Source organism: Dermochelys coriacea, chromosome 10 (assembly GCF_009764565.3).
Source record: "Dermochelys coriacea isolate rDerCor1 chromosome 10, rDerCor1.pri.v4, whole genome shotgun sequence".
Taxonomy (NCBI): Eukaryota; Metazoa; Chordata; order Testudines; family Dermochelyidae; genus Dermochelys; species Dermochelys coriacea.
Window position 1 is genome coordinate 23,804,993 of NC_050077.1, and position 22,579 is coordinate 23,827,571.

The window sequence follows — 22,579 nt, forward strand, 5'->3', positions numbered from 1 at the left end:
GAGGATTTGAGGACTTCAATAGCTCAGACATAGGTGACGTTTTTCGTAGGAGTGGGTGGGTGAGATTCTGTGGCCTGCGTTGTGCAAGAGGTCGGACTAGATGATCAGAATGGTCCCTTCTGACCTTAGTATCTATGAGAGGACCCTGTTTTCAGATCAGGGTGGATAAAAATCAATGATTTTTTTTTTTTTAAAAAAAACCATCAAAACAATTGTGGGGTTTTTTTTAATTTAAATCGGATTTTTTTTTTATAAAATGCTTTTTGAGGAAAATACTTGTCTAAAGATAGTTTTAATTGAGATACATTATAGCTCAAAGATATCTCATAATGGAATAGGGATTATAACTTCTAATTTTATAGTATGAGACAATATATTAATATAATGTTTAGGAAAAGTTGTAATTGAGTTCCAATACTTCATGGATTAGGGAACCAATTTTATGGGGTTCCACAGACTTCTGTATAGATTATTTAGGTTAATCTTTCTATCTACCCAATGGAACTTGGTGCTCAGTCTAGAAGATACCATCAGAGAGGCTTAGTTTTGCAGTTCTCAAACTGTGGATTTGTGTCTCCAGAGATAACATGCTTGTTAACAGCAAAAATGTTTTTAAATAAATAATATTGAGGTGAGAAATAACAGACCTCAACCCTATTTTCCCTCTGCAAATTTGTGTAGGCAGAGTCAACCCCTTACCTCTTAATAAAAGTGCAAAGTTTCAAAAAGTTCAATGAATAGAAGATTGTTGGGGCCGGAATAGATCTGGACAAGGAGAAGAAGTCTGGAGATAAATATGAGAAAGGAGGGACAGGCAGTAGAAACAAAAGTGAAACTGTCTGAGCAGCATATTCCAGAAGTCTTGAGGTCTTTCTGAGTGTAGCCTTCATTGATTTGAGATCTACCATACCATTCTCTCACTAGAAGGGAACACCTATAATGGCAGCGGGTCATAAAAGAGACCCAGTTTGGGAATAAAAACCATTCAAGAAATATATGTTTGCTGATGATATTTTAAAGAAAGTCACACCAGTGAACTGGTGGAAGTCACTTAAGCACTTGGATTCAGAAACTGTTGGAGTGATAATCTCACTTTTAACAGCATAGCTTCTTCTGCCGGTGTAGAAAGAATATTTTCTTCCTTTGGACTAATTTCAAATTGAGAAATCGTTTGGGACCTGAAAAAGATGGAAAGCTTGTTTTTCTTTTCCAGATTATGAACAAACAGGAAAATGAAGGTGAAGACGACTGAGTTAGCTGCAGAAGCCAATATTTTAAGTTTCTCATGTTGACCTGGCTGATATAGTTGATTGATTTTTTTTAATATTTCATTTAACTATTTTAGTTAAAAACAATTTTAATAAAAACAAATCTGATTTAAAAAACTTGAATGTTTAACTAAATTCAAAAATTCATATGCTTGTTTTGTTAAAATATTGTATGTTTGCTGTTGAAGAAAAAAATTCAGAATACATAACGTTGTTGTTTTAGTTTAAATAAAACAATTTAAATGTCTGTCTGGTGATATTCTCCTCCTAATACAGCATGGCAAGAAAATCCTCTAAATATTAATGATTAACCTATTGAATTGGAGATAGTTCACCTCCCATTGACTTCATAAATAGCTGCTTAAATTATCTTTGGTAAATGAAATAACAAATCATTCATTTTCTGATATAGCTGTAAAACTAATCTGAAAAGTTTTCAAAATAAATCACTTAAAAATGTATAGTGTGTACCTTCTAAAAATGAAACCTACATCTATCTCTGAGTTGTGAAGAACATGTATTAAGGTTATAACAACCAACAAGAATGCACTTTTATGTAGAAATCCAATTAAATCGAGTCTTCCTGACGAATGATTTAAATCAAATTGATTTAAATCAAATCCGCCCTGTTTCAGATGAAGATCAAAGGTCTGAGCTGATATATATGGGGTTACAGAAAGATACCCTGCCATCCTCATCAAGGGAAGACAAGTTGCCAGTGGGTTGGGGCTCATGAAAGAAGGGTCTCACCCAGCCTGGTTGAAAATGCTGTAAGAAGGACTTTGGGTAAGCAGTAAGGTTAGGATTCTGTCACAGGTATTTTTAGTAAAAGTCAAGACACGGGCAATAAAAATTCACAGAAGCCCACAACCTGTCCCTAACTTTTACTAAAAATACCAAGGGGGTGGGGAGAGGGAATGAACAGTGGGAGCACTGCCAAGGAAGGGGGCATTGCTCCAGCCCCTGGGCTTGTCGCCGGCCGCTATTCCAGTAGCCCAAGAACTACTGCTCCGGTGGCCCCGGGGCCAATCACCAGTCAGCTGCTCTGCCAGCACTGGTGGGACACTGCTCTGGCAGCCCTAGGGCTGACAGCTACTCCAGCCCTGCCACTGCAGAAGTCATGGAGGTCCCAGAAAGTCACAGACTCCGTGACCTGTGTGACAGAATCACACTCTTACTTATCAGACCAGAAGGCATCTTGTGAGTTGAGTTCAGGCTCTAGAATGTGTGGCAGGATTTATTTTATATGTAGCCCTTTGTTTCCAGTATTTCTGTTTGCCGTCCTATGAATCTCTATTCTTTGTTAAATAAACTTATACTTGCTTTCTCTATAAACAAATCTACATGCTGGGTTAAGTGGAGCAGTGTTCTGAGGCATAACTAGTAAGCTGTGGTGCACTATTCCTCTGAGAACAGCAGGCCTGGTAATTCTGTAATTCTGTAATTCTGTAACACTTAGAGGACTCAGGTTTGGAGTGTGTCTATCCCTAATCTGCACGAGGGACAGCAGAGCCTATGTGGCCTGAGGGGAGTGTTTGTGGTGCCTGTGGCTGGGAGAGTCAGGGAGCTGACCCCTGGCAGGTGCAGACAAGGCTCCACTAAAGGTAGGTGGTAGTAAGGTGCCTCTGGGTACCCTTGGAGAGGATAGAAGGGACTGTGATGTTGCCCTCTGGTGTTATCTGGACCGGTGATCTGCTAGGTTACTCCAGTCCTTGACTCTGGGAGCAGCCTTACCCTGCTCTGCTGTGAGAACCCCCAAACCTGGGCTGTTCACACACAACCTTTAGCATGTAAGCTGCTCCTTGGACTGTGCAACTGAATGACGCTAGCCAATATCTCCGGTCCCAGACACAACCCCAGGAACCTCCATCTTGCAGTTATGCACACTGGATGTTGCAATCTTATATAGTTTTATCAATTTAACAAATAAATTGATATGTACCAGGCTTGTTATCCCAAGGGGAGTTTCTGACACACTTCAAACCAAACTCACTGCTTCAGGTAGAATAAGCAAACAGATTTATTAACTACAAAGATAAATTTTAAGTGATTATAAGTCAAAGCATAACGAGTTGGGTTTGGTCAAATGAAATAAAAACAAAACGCATTCTAAGATGATCTTAACACTTTCAATGCCCTTACAAACTTAGATGTTTCTCAACACAGGCTGGCAGGTTGCTCTTCAGCCAGGCTCTCCCCTTTGATTAGCGCTTCAGTTGTGTGGTGTGGTGTCTGTAGATGTAGGTGGAAGAGAGAGGAAGAGCATGGCAAACGTCTCTTTCTTTTATCATGTCCTTTCCTCCCTTTTGGCTGTGCCCCCCTCCTTCAGAGTCAGGTGAGCATTACTGAATCTCTCCAAGCAAGGTTGAGCAATTCCCCTCGTGTGGCCTCATGCAGGTGAGTCATTGCATTGTTGCTCCCTTGCTGGACAATCGCTGTTGATGGGTTGTTTGACACCCCGCCCGGGCATTGGTTACTTTCCTTGCTGTTGCCTCTGGGGCGCTAAAATCTGGTTGATTCCCCCAATTTACAGCATGTTTAGTGACAACCATACTACACAATTCTCATAACTTCATATGCATTAATGATATACATATATGAATAGAGAAATGACTTTCAGCAGATCATGACCTTTCCCCTGATACCTTACAAGGCATGCTTTATACGTAAGATCATGATTACATGAAAATGAGGAATATGGGGGTTATAGCTCGCTCCCCCAAGGTATAGAATGTCACAGGGACTATCAGAATCATCTAGTCTGACCTACTGCATATTGCAGGCTACAGAACCTCACCCACCCACTACCTCGCTGATTTACTGAAGTCCGCAAATCAAGTTACAGAGAATCCACCATTTACACTAGTTTAAAGCTTCAAGTGACCCATGTTCCATGCTGCAGATGAAGGCAAAAAAGCCCCCAGCATCTCTGCCAATCTTATCAGGGGGAAAATTCCATCCTGATCCCATGTATGGTGATCAGTTAGACCCTGATCAAATGGGCAAGACACACCAGCCAGACACCTGGGAAAGAATTCTCTGTAGTAACTCAGAGCCCTCCCCACCTAAGTGTCCAATCACCGGCCACTGGAGATATTTGCTGCTATCAGTTGCAGATTGCTTATGTGCCATTGTGGGCAACATGATCATATCATCCCCTCCGTAAACTTATCAAGATCAGCCTTGAAGCCAGTTTTTGCCCCCCACTACTTCCCTTGGAAGGCTGTTCCAGAACTTCACTCCTCTAATGGTTAGAAACCTTTGCCTAATTTCAAGCCTAAACTTGTTGATGGACAGTTTATAGCCATTTGTTCTTGTGTCCACATTGGCACATAACTTAAATAACTCCTCTCCCTCCCTGGTATTTATCCCTTTGATGCATTTATAGAGAGTAATCATATCTCCCCTCAACCTTCTTTTCTTAGGCTAAACAGGCCAAGATCTTTTAGTCTCCTCTCATAAGGTAGGTTTTCCATTCCTTGGATCATTCTAATAGCCCTTCTCTGCACCTTTTGCAGTTTGAATTAATCTTTCTTAAACATGGAAGACCAGAATTGCACACAGTATTCTAGCTGAGGTCTCACCAGTGCTTTGTATAATGGTATTTTCACTTCCCTGTCTCTACTAGAAATACCTCACCTGATGCATCCTAGGACTGGATTAGCCTTTTTCACAGCTGCATCACCTTGGCAGCTCATAGTCATCCTGTGATCAACCAGTACACCCAGGTCTTTCTCCTCCTCTGTCTCTTCCAACTGATAAATCCGCAGTTTACAGAAAAAATTCTTGTTGTTAGTCCGTAAGGTCATCCCATTCATAGGCGCCAACTCCGTGGGTGCTCCAGTAGCCAGCTCCCCCCGTCCCCAGCTCTTCCCACCTGTCACGGATCAGCAGTTCCATGGTATGCAGGAGGCGCTGTGGGAGGGAGAGGGAGGAGTGGGGACAGGGCATGCTTGGGGGAGGGGCAGAACTGGGTGGCAAGAGACGGGGTGCAGGTGGAGCAGGGCCTGGAAGAGGCAGGGCATGGGATTGGGGGAAGGGGTTGGGGCCTGGGACAGAGCAGTGGGTTGAGCCCCTTTGGGGCACAGAGGAAGCCAGTGCCTGTGTTCCCATTTCTATTACTCCAGTTTTCAAGGTCATCCAGATCTTCTTGTATGATATTCCAGTCCTTCTCTGTATTGGCAATACCTCCCAACTTTATCTCATCTTCAAATTTTATTAGCACACTCCCATTTTTTGTGCCAAGGTCATTAATTAAATGTTAAATAAGACTTCCCCAAGATGGATCCCTGAGGAGCTCCACTAGTAACTTCGCTCCAGCCTTTCAGCATGACCCATTGTAGTCTCCCCTTTAACCAGCTCCTAAACACCTTTCAGTTCTCATATTAATCCCCATCTTCTCCAACTGAACTAATAATTTCCTGTGTGGAATTGTATCCAATGCCTTACTGAAATCCAAGAAGATTAGATCTACTGCATTTCCTTTGTCTAAAAAATCAGTTATTATCTCAAAGAAGATCAGGTGGGTTTGGCACGGTATACCTTTTGTAAAACCATGTTGTATTTTATCCCACTTACCATTCACCTCTATGTCCTTAACTATTTTCTCTTTCAAAATTTGTTCCAAAACCTTGCATACAATTGAGGTCAAACTACCAGGCCAGTAGTTTCCTGGATTACTTCCCCACACCTTTCTTAAAAATAGGTCCTATATTAGCAATTCTACAGTCATAGGGTACGACCCCTGAATTTACAGATTCATTAAAAATCCTTGCTATTGATCTTGCAATTTCATGTGCCAGTTCCATTAATATTCTTGGATGGAGATTACCCAGGCCCCCACCCCCCCCGATTTAATCCCATTAAACTTTTTGAGTTTGACTTCCACCTTGGATGTGGTAATGTTTACTTCCATATCCTCATTCTGGTTAGCCACCTTGCCACTATTCCTAAGCTCTTCATTAGTCTTATTAGAAACTGAGGCAAAGTATTTGTTAAGGAGTTGGGTCATGCCAAGATTATCTTTAATCTCCACTGCAAAAGACTGCAAAAAAGTGTAAAGCCTAATGCACTAGTTTTCATTGATTATATTCCTAAAGCTCATGCTTCAGGGCTTCAGACAGTCTCCTGGAAGGGTCAGGAAGGGATTTTACTCCCACACCCTCAAAAGTATTTTGGGATATTTTTAGTCTCCTTCCTCCTTCTTCTGTATGGTGATGGATAGGGCTGGAGATGGGTAGGAGATGAAATATACCCCAGGATGGGGTAGACCCAGTGTTGGGTCTCCAACATAAAATTCACAATGTTGCCTGCATATATAATATTGGAATCATCCCTTTAAACCTGCTATTAATTAGTAAAGCCAAGTATTTGCAAGACATAAGTAATAAGGTTATTGATTAACAGATCAGAATACCTGGCTGGTGATAGAACAATAATGCCACAGGTAAAGATGAGTTTATGGAATATGTCCTATCCAAAATGCTGAATATATTTGATTACTTCCAGAAATAAACTGACATGCTAGAAGTCTTATAGATGTTAACATTTAAAATGAATGAACTCTCACTATACTAAAAGTCTGCAAAAAAGTAAATGTAAAGGCTAGTGCACTAGTTTTCATTGACAGGTTTCAGAGTAGCAGCTGTGTTAGTCTGTATCCACAAAAAGAAAAGGAGTACTTGTGGCACCTTAGAGACTAACAAATTTATTTGAGCATAAGCTTTCATGAGCTACAGGTCACTTCATCGGATACATGCAGTGGAAAATACAATGGGGAGATTTTATATACACAGAGAACATGATCCAATGGATGTTACCATACGCACTGTAACAAGAGTGATCAGGTAAGGTGAGCTATTACTAACAGGAGAGAAAAAAACCCTTTTGTAGTGATAATCAAGGTGGGCCATTTCCAGCAGTTGACAAGAACGTCTGAGAAAGAGTGCGGTGGGGGGCGGATAACCATGGGGAAATAGTTTTCCTTTGTGTAATGACACATCCACTCCCAGTCTTTATTCAAGCCTAATGTAATGGTGTCCAGTTTGCAAATTAATTCCAATTCAGCAGTCTCTCGTTGGAGTCTGTTTTTGAAGTTTTTTGTTGAAGAATTGCCACTTTTAGGTCTGTAATTGAGTGAACAGAGAGATTGAAGTGTTCTCTGACTGGTTTTTGAATTTTATAATTCTTGATGTCTGATTTGTGTCCATTTATTCTTTTACGTAGAGACTGTCCGGTTTGGCCAATGTACATGGCAGAGGGGCATTGCTGGCACATGATGGCATAGATCACATTGGTAGATGTGCAGGTGAATGAGCCTCTGATAATCTGGCTGATGTGATTAGGCCCTATGATGGTGTCCCCTGAATAGATATGTGGACACAGTTGGCAATGGGTTTTGTTGCAAGGCTAGGTTCCTGGGTTAGTGTTTTTGTTGTGTGGTTGCTGGTGAGTATTTGCTTCAGATTGGGGGGCTGTCTGTAAGCGAGGACTGGCCTGTCTCCCAAGATCTGTGAGAGTGATGGGTCGTCCTTCAGGATAGGTTGTAGATCCTTGATAATGCGTTGGAGAGGTTTTATTTGGGGGCTGAAGGTGATGGCTCGTGGTGTTCTGTTATTTTCTTTATTGGGCCTGTCCTGTAGTAGGTAATGCCTGGGTACTCTTTTGGCTCTGTCAATCTGTTTCTTCACTTCAGCAAGTGGATACTGTAGTTGTAAGAATGCTTGATAGAGATCTTGTAGATGTTTGTCTCTGACTGAGGGGTTGGAGCAAATGCGGTTGTATTATAAAGCTTGGCTGTAGACAAGGAATTGTGTAGTGTGGTCTGGATGAAAGCTGGAGGCATAGTTTTCACTGAGTTAAAAATCTGAGGTTTAAGTTTGGACAATGATCAATTTTTCTAGATAGTATATTTTCAAAAGTATGTGATTATCATATGGTCATGCCAGAGAGTTATACTCAAATGGCACTATGGTGTGCCATGTTAATTTCCATATCAAATCATTTTATATTTTTTTCCCCTATCAGCCCCGCAAACTTGCTATGAAATCTGAAAACTAAGCTTTTCTCGTTCATTAATCCGCACCAGTCAAACTCCTGCAGTTAATAATTGTTTATGATTTGCTAGCAGAATAGAATACTTCATTCCTCCAGAATCAACTGGCAATGCAGTTGCAGAAGCAATGCAACTGGCAATGCAGAAGCGGTAAACCCACTTTATTAAAAAAAAGCAAGAATGACTCAGTGAACAAATCCAGGTAAACAGATGAGTTGATATTTAATCACTCCTCTGTTCGTACCCACACTAACCTCAAACTTTCCAAAAACCATCCTCTGGTTTACAACTAAGCATATGAAATTTTAGATGAAAGCTTTTTATTTCTTCCTCTCAGCAGCTTCTGTGTAAAAAGACATGATTATATTGGAAATTGTCAAAACTGAGAGTATTGAGTTGCTATTGCAGATTTGTAACATGTGTCAACTTCACTCCAGTAGGGATAATGAGGAATGTATGTTTCACACTTTCTGATTTTAACAGCAATTCAATATGGGGAAATGTAGGGCGTTTGAGCTATACAGTCATTGCCAGGATGTCTGGAAAGACCTGTGACATTAATTAAATGGCCCAGAAACACAAGTAACTGTTACTCTCTGCTGTGGTAAGTAGCAAGGAGAGATCTGTGGTAAGTAGCAAGCAGGGTCTCTCATAAAAGATGCATTGTGCTGATAAAGATTAGTGATGGAGCAAAACCAGGCAGACAAGTGGTCGGTAATGGCTGCCAGAATAGACCAGTCGCTGAAATGTATTAGCTGTACTAATGTTGAGGGACATTAGGGTGTTAATAGTGCTACCAGGACTTAGAGATGTTCTGATCCCAGACTTGGATAGGTATTCACTGTAAGAAGCATCTGTTGAAGCAGCAGGGATGACCACGGCTGGAGATGGGAAAGGGAGGGACAGGGCTCTGAGGTGACACCGAGCATTCTCTCTCAGGTGCTTGTATGGCTGGTTCTTGCTCACATGCTCAGAGTCTAACTGATCCCCCTATGTGGGATTAGGAAGGAATTTTCCCACAGGTCAGACTGGCAGTGACCTTGGGGGATTTTTGCCTTGCTCTGTAGCCTCTGGGTGCGGGTTACTTGCTAGGATTAGCTGGGTATATCTCACAGTCATTCCCCTGCCACTGTGGAGGCCTCGAGCAGTGGGGCACTTAGCAAGAAAGCATTTTAACAGCACGTTCCCAAGCGGATAAGAGTTATCTAAGAATTCCTTCTGATCTGCAACTCTATGGCCACATCTACACTACCCGCCGGATCGGCGGGTAGTGATCGATCTATCAGGGATCGATTTATCGCATCTAGTGTAGATGCAATAAAGCAATCCCCGATCGCTCTGCCGTCGACTCCGGAACTCCACCACGGTGAGAGGCGGAAGCGGAGTCGACGGGGGAGCAGCGGCCGTCGATCTCGTGCCGCGAGGACGCGAAGTAAGTGATTCTAAGTCGACCTAAGATGCGTCGACTTCAGCTACGCTATTCTCATAGCTGAAGTTGCGTATCTTAGATCGATTCCCCTCCCCCCCGCAGTGTAGACCAGACCTGTGACTCTATCCTGACTCGTGCCCCTTGCCTAAATCCCTTTGATCACAATCTCTTCTGGTCCACAATTTAGAACATCTACAGGAGTTATAAAACAATTGTTTGGTGGAAAAGAGCAACACTGGACCCCAGTAATGCCACCTGACTGCCCCTTTTGTCTACTTCTCCCACTGTCTTTGCACTTTCTTCCATGCCATTCTGCACACATGTACTCCCCATCCTGAGCTGAGCAACAAGGCTGCTACCCTCAACCTCATAACACTTTTCAAAGTCTTCCAGAGTTAGCTACATAAATGATAGCATTTTAAAAAAAGAAACAACTTCTCCACACCAGACTGTCATATGATGGGTTAGGGCACTAGCTTATTGACATTACCGGGTCCTCATCCTGTCTCGTTAGGTCAAGTCTGACACTAGTTGGGGGGCCCTGCAAGGGAGCGATTGTGTTTTACCTGTATTGGAAAGTGCCTAGCATCAGTAGAAAAGAATAATACAGATAATGGATGATTTGTTCAGTTATACAGTGCAAAATGAGGACCACAATTTCAGGAAATTAAAAATCTGACCACCATCCTTTTCACTTCACCAATCTGAAATGCCCTCACCCTGCTTTATTGCATAGGGCTGGATACAAAACCCACTGATGGCCACCTTTCCATTGATTTCATTGGGCATTGGATTAAGCATATCATTTCTTTTATAACTGAACCAAGAACTTGTCTGCAGGACCCCTGTTCTGTGGGACATTATGGACAGCACTCCATATACCTTGTCAGGGTGTATGGTAAAGGAGAGGGTTTTAAAAAAAGGGCATTTAGTTTCAGAAAGGAAAATCAGCAAAAAACCACAGGTAAAAGCTTTCCACACTACAAGCAAAGATTATTGGTCAGAGACTCTGAAGGTTGGGGTTGGAGTTGGGTTTTGCTGAGTGGATTTATGTGACAATCTAAAAATGAAAACAGAAGCTGCTAAATAAAGATATTCCCAGAACATCACAGGCCAAGTGTATTTAGAGGAGCAGGTTGGCTTCTCCCCACCTGCTCCCATAGTTTTAGCTAACTTGGGTGCCTAATTAAATCAAGCAGACTCAGCGGGAATTCCATGCAGTCACCCAAAGCTAGCAATCACAGATGTGCTCAGTGTTGGTGCTGTGCCCCCCTGGGGTTTCATGCAACATTTTGCTTTAGTTGATCCAATCCCCATGCCTCGGGGTGCTCATTGCAGACTGCTAAAAGATGCCAATGGAAGTTACACAATGGCTCAAAATGCTACAGCTCAGAAGCCTAGGCGAGTGGTCTGGGTGAGGGGATGGACTGCACATGGCACTTGGAATGCCAAGGGTTAAAGTCCCCTTAGGTAGCCAGAGGGGCACTGCTGCCAGCTAATGTGGTGGTCAGCACGCCTCCTAGACCCACTTCTGCTGCCTAATTTGCCAGTAGGTGCCTGAGCACAATAAAGCCAGAGTGCAGCATAAACACAGCTGGGAGTTAGTGTGTTGGGAGACCGAGGCAGATGCCCTTCCTTGTGTGCTCCCATAAATTGCAGGAAGTTCTATTATTCAGTATTTTGATACTGTCCGAGGCAGACTTACATAGGTGTTTTCTGCCTCCTCCCACATAACTGCAGCCAGGGTTTACACACTCAGGGTATGTCTACACTGCGGGCAGGGTGGGGGGGCAGGGGGCAGGGTAATTTCTGGCTCAGGTAGATGTACCCGCACGAACTGTCATCCTACACTGCTATTTTTAGCTCTCTAACTCAATCAAAGCTAGAGAAGGCATGTCTGCCTAAGCCAGAAATTACATCCCTGGCTGCAGTGTAGACATAATCTCAGAAGGAAATCTTTTTAACAACACTGGAGACAAAGGCAGTTTGCACAATTCCTATTTCCTCCCAAACCACAACTGCTCCAAGATTGCCTCCAAGTAGTCAAACAATGGCTAGTAAGAAACTGAAAAATTGACTTCTTTCTGATTTAAAAGATTTGCATAATGTTAAATTAAAGAAGGCTCAAGGGGATTTGCTTGCTGCTGCAGTGTATCCTACTGCACAGCAGAAAACTTGGGGTCGGGGGGGAGGAAAGCTTGATAATTCATCCTAGTAGCACTAGTATAGCATGGCAGCAATAAGCCCCCCCCAAATATGTACTCTGCTTGGGTGATAGTGGGGGGCTTCCCCAGAGCAGAGGATTAAGAGTTAAGATGAAGGGGGAAAGTTAATGTTTGATTGAATCTTCAGACAGTCTGTTTGGGACACTGATTACCACATCCTCAATATCAAGCTTTTTCTAGTCCTCACAGCTGCAAAAAGAGTTCACTCAAAGGAAAGCTGGGATTCTGATCTCTTTGTGCTCCAGAAGCTGGGTCCCTAGGCAGGTGCTGTAGGCCCACATCCCCATCTATGTCCTAGGGTTTCCTTGCACCCAATCCTTCATGCCCTGCCTCCAAACACCCGCTCCATTTGCCTCCCCGTGAGCCCATCTGTGTCCTGCCCCTCACAATGCTATAACCCCCCAAGAATACACCATTTTAGACTCCTGTTCTGTAACATTTTCCTTCAGTTTCCTGCCTCCCAATACCTGCTGTCGACGTACGGCTCAGTCTAGCACCTGCTGCAGCAAAGCCTCAAGTCAGAATGAGATCGTTTTATTTTACATATAAGCTTCTTATTTCAGTTACACAGAGCAATACTGACAACTGAACAGGCCTGACAGAGTGCTGGGTAACAGCAACCTTACCAGCACCCCAAGAAGAACTGGATAATGATCCTTGCAACTGATATTAATCATAATGCTGGAGACACATTAACAGGACTAGTGCTAAAAAAAGAGCTACCAGAAAAGGACAATAAAGCCACCTAAAGAACCACTGGCAAGACTGGGGAAAAAAGATAAATTCATTAACTGAACAAGTTAAAAGTTTTAAGAGTCTGAGTGAACCCATTTAATATATTGTTAGACTAATCAAGAATATTGGACCTTCACAAATTTTAAGGTCAGAAGGGGGCATTATGAAGATCTAGTGTTACCTCCTAGATAACACAGGCCATCAGAATTTCAACCAGTGCATTGAACCCAATAACTTGGGGCTGAATGATAGCCTATGTTTTAGAAAGAGATTTGGTCCTGATTCCAAGACTCCAATTGATGGAGGACTTACCACGTCCCTTACTAATCTGTCGCTTCTCAGAAGACTTGCTAAGAGTTTGCTTTCCCCATGCACTGCTCTGTGGATGTAAACAGACTGGAGTCAGTAGGTGAAGGAAAGTGCTTCCATGGCAGATGATACAAGTTAGTAAAATGAAAGAAAAGGGTGAAGTCATTTTGAGGACAGAGGAAAAGACCTGGACTTTCATCTGTCACAGACGAGTTTATGAAATGTGATGACCATGTAACAATTCATAGCAAACAAATACTGATGCAATGAACGAAACACCGCTCATAGAACTCGAGGTTAATAGCCACTATCCTTCCCTGTGCTTGTTACAGACATGCTGCTGCCTGTCATGAACATCTATGTTAAACAGAAGAGACATTGCACACCATTTAGAGGATTAGGACTGCTGCCAGCATGACACTTAAAAAAACCATAGAGACTGCTAATGATTAATTGTGCTATCTTATGTCATTAATCGGCAAACAAGAACGTTAGGCCCTCTGTGCAGGACATGATCAAAAATCGGATATGAAAACATGAAAAAAGCAGCAAAGGAAATTGTCTGAAAAAAAGAGACTGGCACAAATTCAAACTAAAACTTCAACTGGTTAGTTATACAGATTAACCCCTTCACTGCTGATACTTTAAGTGTTGCCTTGTCATAAGCCATTAACATTTAGTGGAAGTCAATGCTAAAGCTGGGTAAACTATTTGTTAACAGTTTAATTAATGCATTGATTTCTTTCTAAACAAATTTTGGGCAACCAGATCAAGATTTTTACCTTTGCTATTGAAAACCTAATAGTTTAATATATTTGAGCTACAGATTATTTGAACATTATTCAGGGAAATTATTCATCATTTGGAATTTGCCATTCAGACAATTGATCACTTCAATTGTATGAATTGTGCTTTTAGCTGATGCTTGCATGAAGCCAAGAAGGCCAATGGCATTTTGGGATGTATAAGTAGGGGCATTGCCAGCAGATCGAGGGACGTGATCGTTCCCCTCTATTCAACATTGGTGAGGCCTCATCTGGAGTACTGTGTCCAGTTTTGGGCCCCACACTACAAGAAGGATGTGGAAAAATTGGAAAGAGTCCAGCGGAGGGCAACAAAAATTATTAGGGGGCTGGAACACATGATTTATGAGGAGAGGCTGAGGGAACTGGGATTGTTTAGTCTGCGGAAGAGAAGAATGAGGGGGGATTTGTTAGCTGCTTTCAACTACCTGAAAGGGGGTTCCAAAGAGGATGGATCTAGAAAGTTCTCAGTGGTAGCAGATGACAGAACGAGGAGTAATGGTCTCAAGTTGCAGTGGGGGAAGTTTAGGTTGCATATTAGGAAAAACTTTTTCACTAGGAGGGTGGTGAAGCACTGGAATGCATTACCTAGGGAGATGGTGGAATCTCCTTCCTTAGAATTTTTTAAGGTCAGGCTTGACAAAGCCCTGGCTATGATGATTTAGTTGGGGATTGGTCCTGCTTTGAGCAGGCAGTTGGACTAGATGACCTCCTGAGGTCCCTTCCAACCCTGATATTCTATGATTCTATGAAGCAAGCTTTGCTTGTAGAAATGTTTGATACTCAAACAATGCAGGCTGAGAAGGTGATCCAAGTCAAAGCAAGATTCATAGACATGTGTAGGTACCCCATACACAATACTGACCATGCTCCAATACAGATTGTAACTGCACTTGCTGATCCTCAGTCTGGCTGCCCTGTGCCTAGAATGTTTCTGAGCCATCAACACTCACAAGTTATATACTGAACACTTAAGACATCAAGAAGTCTCTTTCTGTCATCTCCTTTCCGTTGTAGGTCATGTAGGTTTTGAGATGAGATTGCTTAGCTAGCAACCCATAACAAAGGGAGCACTGGAAGGAGGCAGATCACCATCCCATTCTGATGGCCTGCTGCAACCTATGCATTATTAGATGGCTTTTGTAACTCCAGAGGAAGCAGACTTCGTGTGGCTGAGGTTGAGGACTGCTCTGTATCCTGTCACATTCTCCCTTAGGAGGATGTCCGTGTGGATGTAATTTACACATCATCCTTCTTTAGAAAGCTCCATGCAAGGAACTTCGTGCTTTACGATGAGGCTAGTATCACCACCACCAATACTGTGAGGTAGGAATTGCTACTAGCTTCATCTTGGTTAAACTCAGGCACAGACATGAAGTTATTCCTCCCCTCACCCCTGCAATGTGTTACTTAGAGTCATCCGATGAAGTGAGCTGTAGCTCACGAAAGCTTATGCTCTAATAAATTTGTTAGTCTCTAAGGTGCCACAAGTACTCCTTTTCTTTTTGCGAATACAGACTAACACGGCTGCTACTCTGAAACCTGTCATTAGAGTCACTGTATCATCTGGGAATTGAATTCTGGCTCCCCTACATTCCTATTGTTCAAAGTTTTCTTGTTGCCAGGAGATTAATACAGCAATATGGTGAAAGTTCATTTAGCAGGTGCAGTAAAAGACACCTCATACCACCGAGAAAGCCCAGCCTCTTGGCAGCAGCCTGCATTGGCCCTTGAAGACAGAGCCTGGGAGAACCGCAGTCCTCCAATCACACGTACTAAAAACACAAGGTTTAATTCCCACAAGACACATCCTTAGAAATTGCCTGTAAAGAAGCCTTCCTGGAACTGCTACTTTTACTTTCAAAATTAATTTTTCCCAAAAATCCTGTAAGATTTCCTAGTGCCCCCTTATCCACACCCCTAAAAATTTACAAGACGTGTTCTAGAAAGTTTTCCATCCGGCAAAAATCACTAACCACAAAGCCAGAGGCATGATTAAATCCAGGAGCTCCCCATAGGCAAATGCAGCTTCACCTGCTGCTCTCTACCAACTTTTCAAGCAATATCCACAAGGATACATACAGCCAAGAGTCTAGCCTTTCCGCAAAACCTAGATGCACACCCTCTGTCAGGGCAACAGCATTGAACTAAAGAATCAAGGAGAAACTGACCTGCAGAAACTGTCCAGTTCCTGTTTTCTCACTCCGTGCTTCTTTCCCAGGGGCAGAATCCAGAGTTGCTACCATTAGCTGGTGCTTGTACAGAATGAAAGTAAGTGGAAGGAAAGAGTCTTTGTGGGCAAATAAATAATAGTAGAAAGGAAGGAGGCTGGAGTTAAATCAATGTGGGGAATGCCAGAGAGAAAAGCAAGAGGAAGTCCCCTTCTAGCACAGATCACAGCACCAAAACCTGTGACAAACATCCACAATACATTCTCTCTTCCCTTATTCTCATCCATTCCTCTCCAAAAAAAGAACATGGTATGGGGAAAGCCTGTAACATATCAATCAATTTTACAAACACTGATTTATAAGTTACAGTAGGAGGAAGTGACCCCGATGGGCCAAATAAACTTTTCTTAACCAGTTTCCCAAGAAGTCAGAGCCCAGTTACAATCCTATTCAATTCTCTGTCCCAAAGTTGCATTGTTTCAAATAGTGAATAAATTAAGCAGCATGGAGAGCCTCCTTACCTTGCATCTCACCAAATTGTGACAACAAAATCTAGCAAAAGTGAAAGTGTTTTTAAAAACCAGGCTCCCTGCCAGTCTGTTTAGATTCACTCCCCAGCGCAAGGATCTCCTGCTAACAGCCCAGAAACATGTACAAGTATTATATCCTGTATGAAAAATGCATGCTATGTGATAGCTGTAGTATTTAGAATTTGTATTATCTAAACAGCCACCTGTTGGAATATGATGCAATTACATCAAGGGCTACTTGTATCTACTGGATTTCAGGCTCATCACAGCCACTGTAAGGCAAAAAACACAACAATCAGGTTTGAGGGACACAGTCTTGAAATCTAGTCAATTTAAAGAGTTAAAGGTGGTTTCAGGACCTACAACAGCCCCATAGTACCTCTGTGGTGCTGCGTGATTTTTGCAATCGTGTTTTCCTATTTCCTTAATTTTTTTGTTTCCTGTTCTGCTGTGTGAAAGACCCACCCAGATGGGAAACTGACAATCCTTAAAAGTACCAGTGCATAATTTTTTTCTCCATCTAATGTTACAATACTAGAATAGTTACATGTTACTGTAACATGTAAATTTTCAGGGAGTAATGTCATTTTTTAAAATGACTATGTCCCTTTATTGATTTGAATGCATGCTCCCAAACTGGCAAGTACAGTGAATTTTAGATTCCCAGGGCAGGGCAACTAGATACATCAGGGAGGAAGGCTTACTGTGCCACACAGAATATTAAAAGCAGAGAGATGGGGCCAGCCTTAGATTTGCAGCACCAGTTCCCCAGTCCTCAGCATCTCCTTTGCCATCCATCCAGCTGTGGGATCTGACAGCCTTTCCTTCTCTTGACCTATCAGCTGCCCCTTTCAGGCACCCAATCCTAGCAGCTCCCCCACTTGAAACTAAAGCCAACCCAGAGGAGCTTTCAGGGTAACCATGACTCCTACTTCCGGTGAGTCCCAGCCCCAGGGCAGTTTGGTAAGCCCATATTGTATTGCCCTGTAACAGTTGTGTCAGCTGCTGTGGACTCAACCACAGATGCCTAGAAGTATCTCCCACTTTCCAATCAAACTAAGCCTTTTTTTTCAGGCTCGCTGAGCACAGATGTGTTAGACACAGATGTAACAGGATGATCTTCCCCTTTAAGGGCCTGGGGCAGCCATGTTTGAATATCGGACTTGTCCCTTCTCAGCTGGGTGTTTGCTATACAGAACTGAGAAACCTCAGTTGTAGAGAAGCCACAGGAAGCAAGTGGACTCCTGCGAAAGTCCCTGGAGCAGAGGGGAAGGCTCCTGGGGGTCCCTGCAGCCTACTTTGGTTGCCAGTTTTGTATTCGAATTAATAAACCAGACCCTCAGGCAAGGGCTTGAAAAACTCTCGGCGCAGTGTGACAGGCTAGGGCTAGGGGACAGGCCTGCAGCTTCCTACATGCTTCTGCTCTATCCAGCTTTGGAAGGAGATAAACATACCCTGCTGCTACTACAACTTCCCCAAATACAGCTATTTTCATATTTTATAGCTATGCCTGTGTGGATGGGAGATAAAGAGAGAAATCCCTTACACAGGAAACTACAGAAAAGGGAACTGCTGGGCAGAGACTAGAAATTGAGAGAAAAACATTATTACAAGGGCTAACTGAGAACAAAAGCGCATAATAAACAGCGTGGCAATGAACTGCTCAAGCTAATGGTAATTGATTGCTGTTTGCAAGCCCTATGCCTTATTTTGATACAAAGCAATATGCACCGTGACAAAGCTCTGTCCTTGCCTTCATGGATCCCAAGTTTCTTGGTGGATTTCGCTAGCCTCAGAGGCTCACTGTGACCCTCCACGTAACCCTTCTTTCTCTAGAGACAAGGGTCACAGTCTACTGAGCCATTTTCATCATAAGCCAGCGAGGGAGGTGAGGAGAAGTTATCCTTCCTTGCACAGTCTCTGTTGTCTCCAGTCTCAGTGATTAATCAGGGGGCAAAGGTGAGGGGGGAGATGATGAGCAATTTGCCTACGGTTACTTGGGAAGTTTGGAATTCAGTTCCCAGCTCTGTCACAATCACCTGATTACCAGTTCAGTGCCTTAATCATAAAACCATCCCCAGACTGGTAGACCATTAATCTGATCTCAGCAACTCCCTTCTGTATTTCTGAGTGCTGTGACGGGGCAAGGCCAGATGGCTATAGAAAAGTAGTGGGAAATAGATATATTAGCTCCAGGCTAAACAAATCCCTGGTACCAGGATAAGTGAAATGGCAGCTGCTTCAGGTCAATTAAGACACCTGGGCCAATAAAGAACTTTCCAGAAGGCAGGGAGAATGCTATGTTGATTGGGACACCTGAAGCCAATCAGGGGCTGGCTGAAACTAGTTAAAAGCCTCCCAGTCAGTCAGGTGGTGTGCATGACAGGAGCTGTGGGAAGAAGTTGTGCGGTTGGAGATGCTGAGTAGTACACATCATATCAGGCACAAGGAAGGAGGCCCTGAGGTAAGGGTGAAGTGGAGCTTGAGGAAGTGAGGGCTGCTGTGGGGGAAGTAGCCCAGGGAATTGTACATGTCATGTTTCTAAAAGGTCAGCTACCATAGCTGATACTATTAGGGTCCCTGGGCTGGAGCTCGGAGTAGAGGGTGGGCCTGGGCTCCTCCTCCCCACCTTTGCCCCCTGTTTAATCACTGAGACTGGGAGACAACAGAGACTGTGCAAGGAAGGATAACTTCTCCTCACTTCCCTCGCTGGCTTATGGTGAAAATGGCTCAGTAGACTGTGACCCTTGTCTCTAGAGAAAGAAGGGTTACGTGGAGGGTCACAGTGAGCCTCTGAGGCTAGCAAAATCCGCCAGGAAACACGGGACCTATGGAGGCAAGGACCGAGCTTTGTCACAATATATACACCAGCTATGATAGTACACTCATTCAGGAAAAAGAAAGTTGTGAAATGCTATCAATGAGGTTGTCAATAAAGCAAGAGTCAGAACAAACATGGGGAGATTACAGCTTCTCGACTTCTGAAAATGTCAGGCAAAGTTTTCTTGTCCAGCAGCTTCAAGTGCCATTATTTCGGCAGGAGAATTGGGGGCCAGTTATAGGATCTTTGCTAGAAAATTGTTTGGGGAATGAAGTGTGCAGACCCATTAATTAAAGTGCTAAAAAACAGAAACCCAAATGGCTGACCTTAATATACCTTTTCCTTACATTTATTGTAGGCACTTTACATTTCAAGTGTGAATCCTCTGCATTCAGTCTGATTGTGTGTATAAGTATATATTTAAGAATTTCCTATTAGGAACCTAATATTTCCTTTCTTACGAACAATCTGTAAAATAATAATTCTGTCAGAGTAAAGGGATTGGCTCTTACTTCTTGAGGACTGCAGCTTCTCCAGGTAATTTGTTCTTAGCTGGTACTTTTATTCCATCCTCAGAAATAGTATCCAAAATGATGCCCTGCTGGAGCAATGATTTACCCAGCTATACTCCCCATGGATGAAGGTGCTTTCAGCAGTGGTAGCACTGATTCCATCAAATACTTTGTTTGTTCCTTTTATGTTCTCTCATGGTTAATATTTCTACTACAAACTGAATTTGTCTTTCCCCTTTGTATACATTTGAAGTTTGCCAGGATGCTATCATTCTGTTCCTTACACCAGGCTTATCTAGTTTTAATATAGTAGGGAGCACTGGTGAGGAGAAAGAAGTTGCTCAGGTGCTCAATCTACCATCCTACAGCACACCACCCTTGTGATGGGTCAACCTTGAAAGTCACATTAGTTAACTTACCCAAATTCACTGGGTCTCTTTGTTTTGTCTCCCCCTGTTGTTCACTGATGATGGCTTTGTCTACGCTACCGCTTTTGTCGGTAAAGCATTTGTCAGTCAGGGGTGTGGGGAAAAAAACACACCCCGACCGATATAAGTTTCTCCAGAAAAAGTGCTGGTGTGGAAAGTACTATGTCACCAGGAGAGACTCTCCTGGTGACATAGCTAACGCCACTTGTTTCGGGTGGTTTAATTATGCCAACAGGAGAGCTCTCTCCCACCGGCAAAGAGCAGTTACATAGGAAACCTAACAGAGGCACAGCTGTAGCAGTACAGTTGTGCCGCTGTAAGGTCCATAGTGTAGACATAGCCTAATTGATTAAGTTTTTGACTCTAGCTCCATTGGGTGCTTATGCACTCCTCTTCTCCCCCAGTTGTGGTCGCATCAGTCCCTGGAGAAGGTTATTAGGTTTGTTCCTAACAGGCATCCTGGTTCTGCAGTAAAGAACCTAGAAACTTACAGGAGATGGAGCTTGCACCATGTGACCAAGTCACCATGGACGACCACAGCAAATGCTCCTGAATCTGTGTACCAGTTTGAGAAGTACGGTCATAATCATAGTCTCCAATATCTTCTTTCTACTCCCATTGCACACTGTCTCTGATCCTGCAAAGGGGCACAAATGAGAAGTTTTCAATAGGTCTTGATTATAAAAATTGTTATCTGCTTAGCTACCCTAGGGAGGGTTTATTTTAAAAACACAAATTATTGTCACATGGCATTTTGGTCTCTCTCCCATGTCCTACATCTATTATGTTACTATGCACATCTAAATCACTGTACCAAATCAAACAGTCATACAGTAAATATTTTAAAGGGAAGAAATATTGAAAAGCATTGTTTAATAAATGTAAAATAAAAAGCAAACTTACCAGCTATACCCCTGTTCAGAGATGACTCATTATCTGTGATGTCTTGTGGCATCTTACTGTACAGTTTTAAACAACGGAGAGGAACTAAGGTGTTCAAACACAAGTCCCATTTTTCCACAAGTGTTAGAGATATCTTCCTTGCTAGGTCTTCTCTGTCTTTTTCCTGGAGTAAGGTCTGATGGTATTCCTTGGATATAACATCTTTCTCCAGCATGCAGCTGAGCAATGCATGGACATCAGACGTTGTGGCACTGGAGAGAATTTCCCTGACTTCAGGCAGGATCTCTTTGAAAAGATTCATAACAGCAGCCTAAAGAGTTTTAAAGAGATTTCAGCCAAAATCTCAACTGGTTAAATAAAAAAAATCCACTCAGTCAGCATCAAAAAAAGATGAAGTGAAATTTTTTTTTAACACAATAGTTTGGTTTGTGTCATTTGTTAGGTGTTTCCTCATTCGATGAAAGTTTTGATTCAAGTTTCCAACAACAACTTCTTGATGCGGTCACACAAAATTCACTGCAACCGTTGTTTCCAAAACACATTCCAAAATAGGCAGTTTTAAAGGCCACATTATGTTCAGTAATTAAGGAGAGGTATTAATATGGGACTACCTGACAATAAGGGAGTTGGATCCTTTGCCCAACCAGAAATTGTGCGACAGCTGGCTATAGGCATATGTTGTGCCCATTAGTGATGCACTCTAAGACTGTTTCTCAGTCTAACCTTCCTTTCAAAGCAGAACAAATGTAGAGCTTTGGGAGAGTTGGCTCCGCCTAGGAGAGGTCTGAAATTTGGGCATATGCTGACTCCAATGTAACTCACTTCAGTCTCATACTCAGCCAGGGTGACTGGGAATTTGAGACAGCATTCAGGAGCACTGAAGTGTTATAAAGCTATAGAGAGTTATAAAGAGTTTTAAAGCATTCATTTTTACTTCCATAACAATATGCTCACCTTACCACAGAGTTACCAGACACCAAAACTTGAGAGATCATACAGAAATCTAAGCATGTTGGAAGCCATTAGCTTCCTATCAGTAGCCTCTTTAGCACAGCTCCATCTTCTAACTTACCCAAAGGTACAAATTAGAGCATTTTGACATGTGGTCTGTTCTTAGGCAATTATATCTAATAGGAGAAATCACCTGGGGTTTAAATCACATATTAAAGTCAGTGACAAAACTCCCATCAACTTCAATGGGGACAGGATTTCACCCTGTGTTGCTTCAAGAAAATATGTTGGCAAATTAGCACAGATAGGCATCTAGATGGATTAAGGTATTGCGCAGGCTACATCTCTAATACATGGAGGGGAAAGTAAGGTAATTACTCAGCTTAAGTAAGAGGGTAGAATCAGGCCCTGCATTTGTCAGGAAAATACAAAAATAAAAA

At 42.7% G+C, this 22,579-nt stretch overlaps 1 protein-coding gene across 4 annotated transcripts in view; it reads right to left on the reverse strand.

The window, feature by feature from the left end:
* The window catches only part of CIITA (class II major histocompatibility complex transactivator), a 63,467-nt gene extending 41,493 nt beyond the window's left edge, over nt 1–21,974 (reverse strand). Inside the window, exon 1 of one of the 4 annotated variants that reach the window (XM_043493511.1) lies at nt 21,189–21,974. In XM_043493511.1, the coding sequence (XP_043349446.1) occupies nt 21,189–21,489 (301 nt within the window). In that variant the 5' untranslated portion in view covers nt 21,490–21,974. Of the gene's footprint in view, nt 1–15,994; nt 16,208–16,515; nt 16,668–21,188 lie in introns of those variants that run through there. The other 3 variants (XM_043493512.1, XM_043493513.1, XM_038420841.2) reach the window with 3 other exon arrangements.
* Nucleotides 21,975–22,579: the final 605 nt, after the last annotated feature.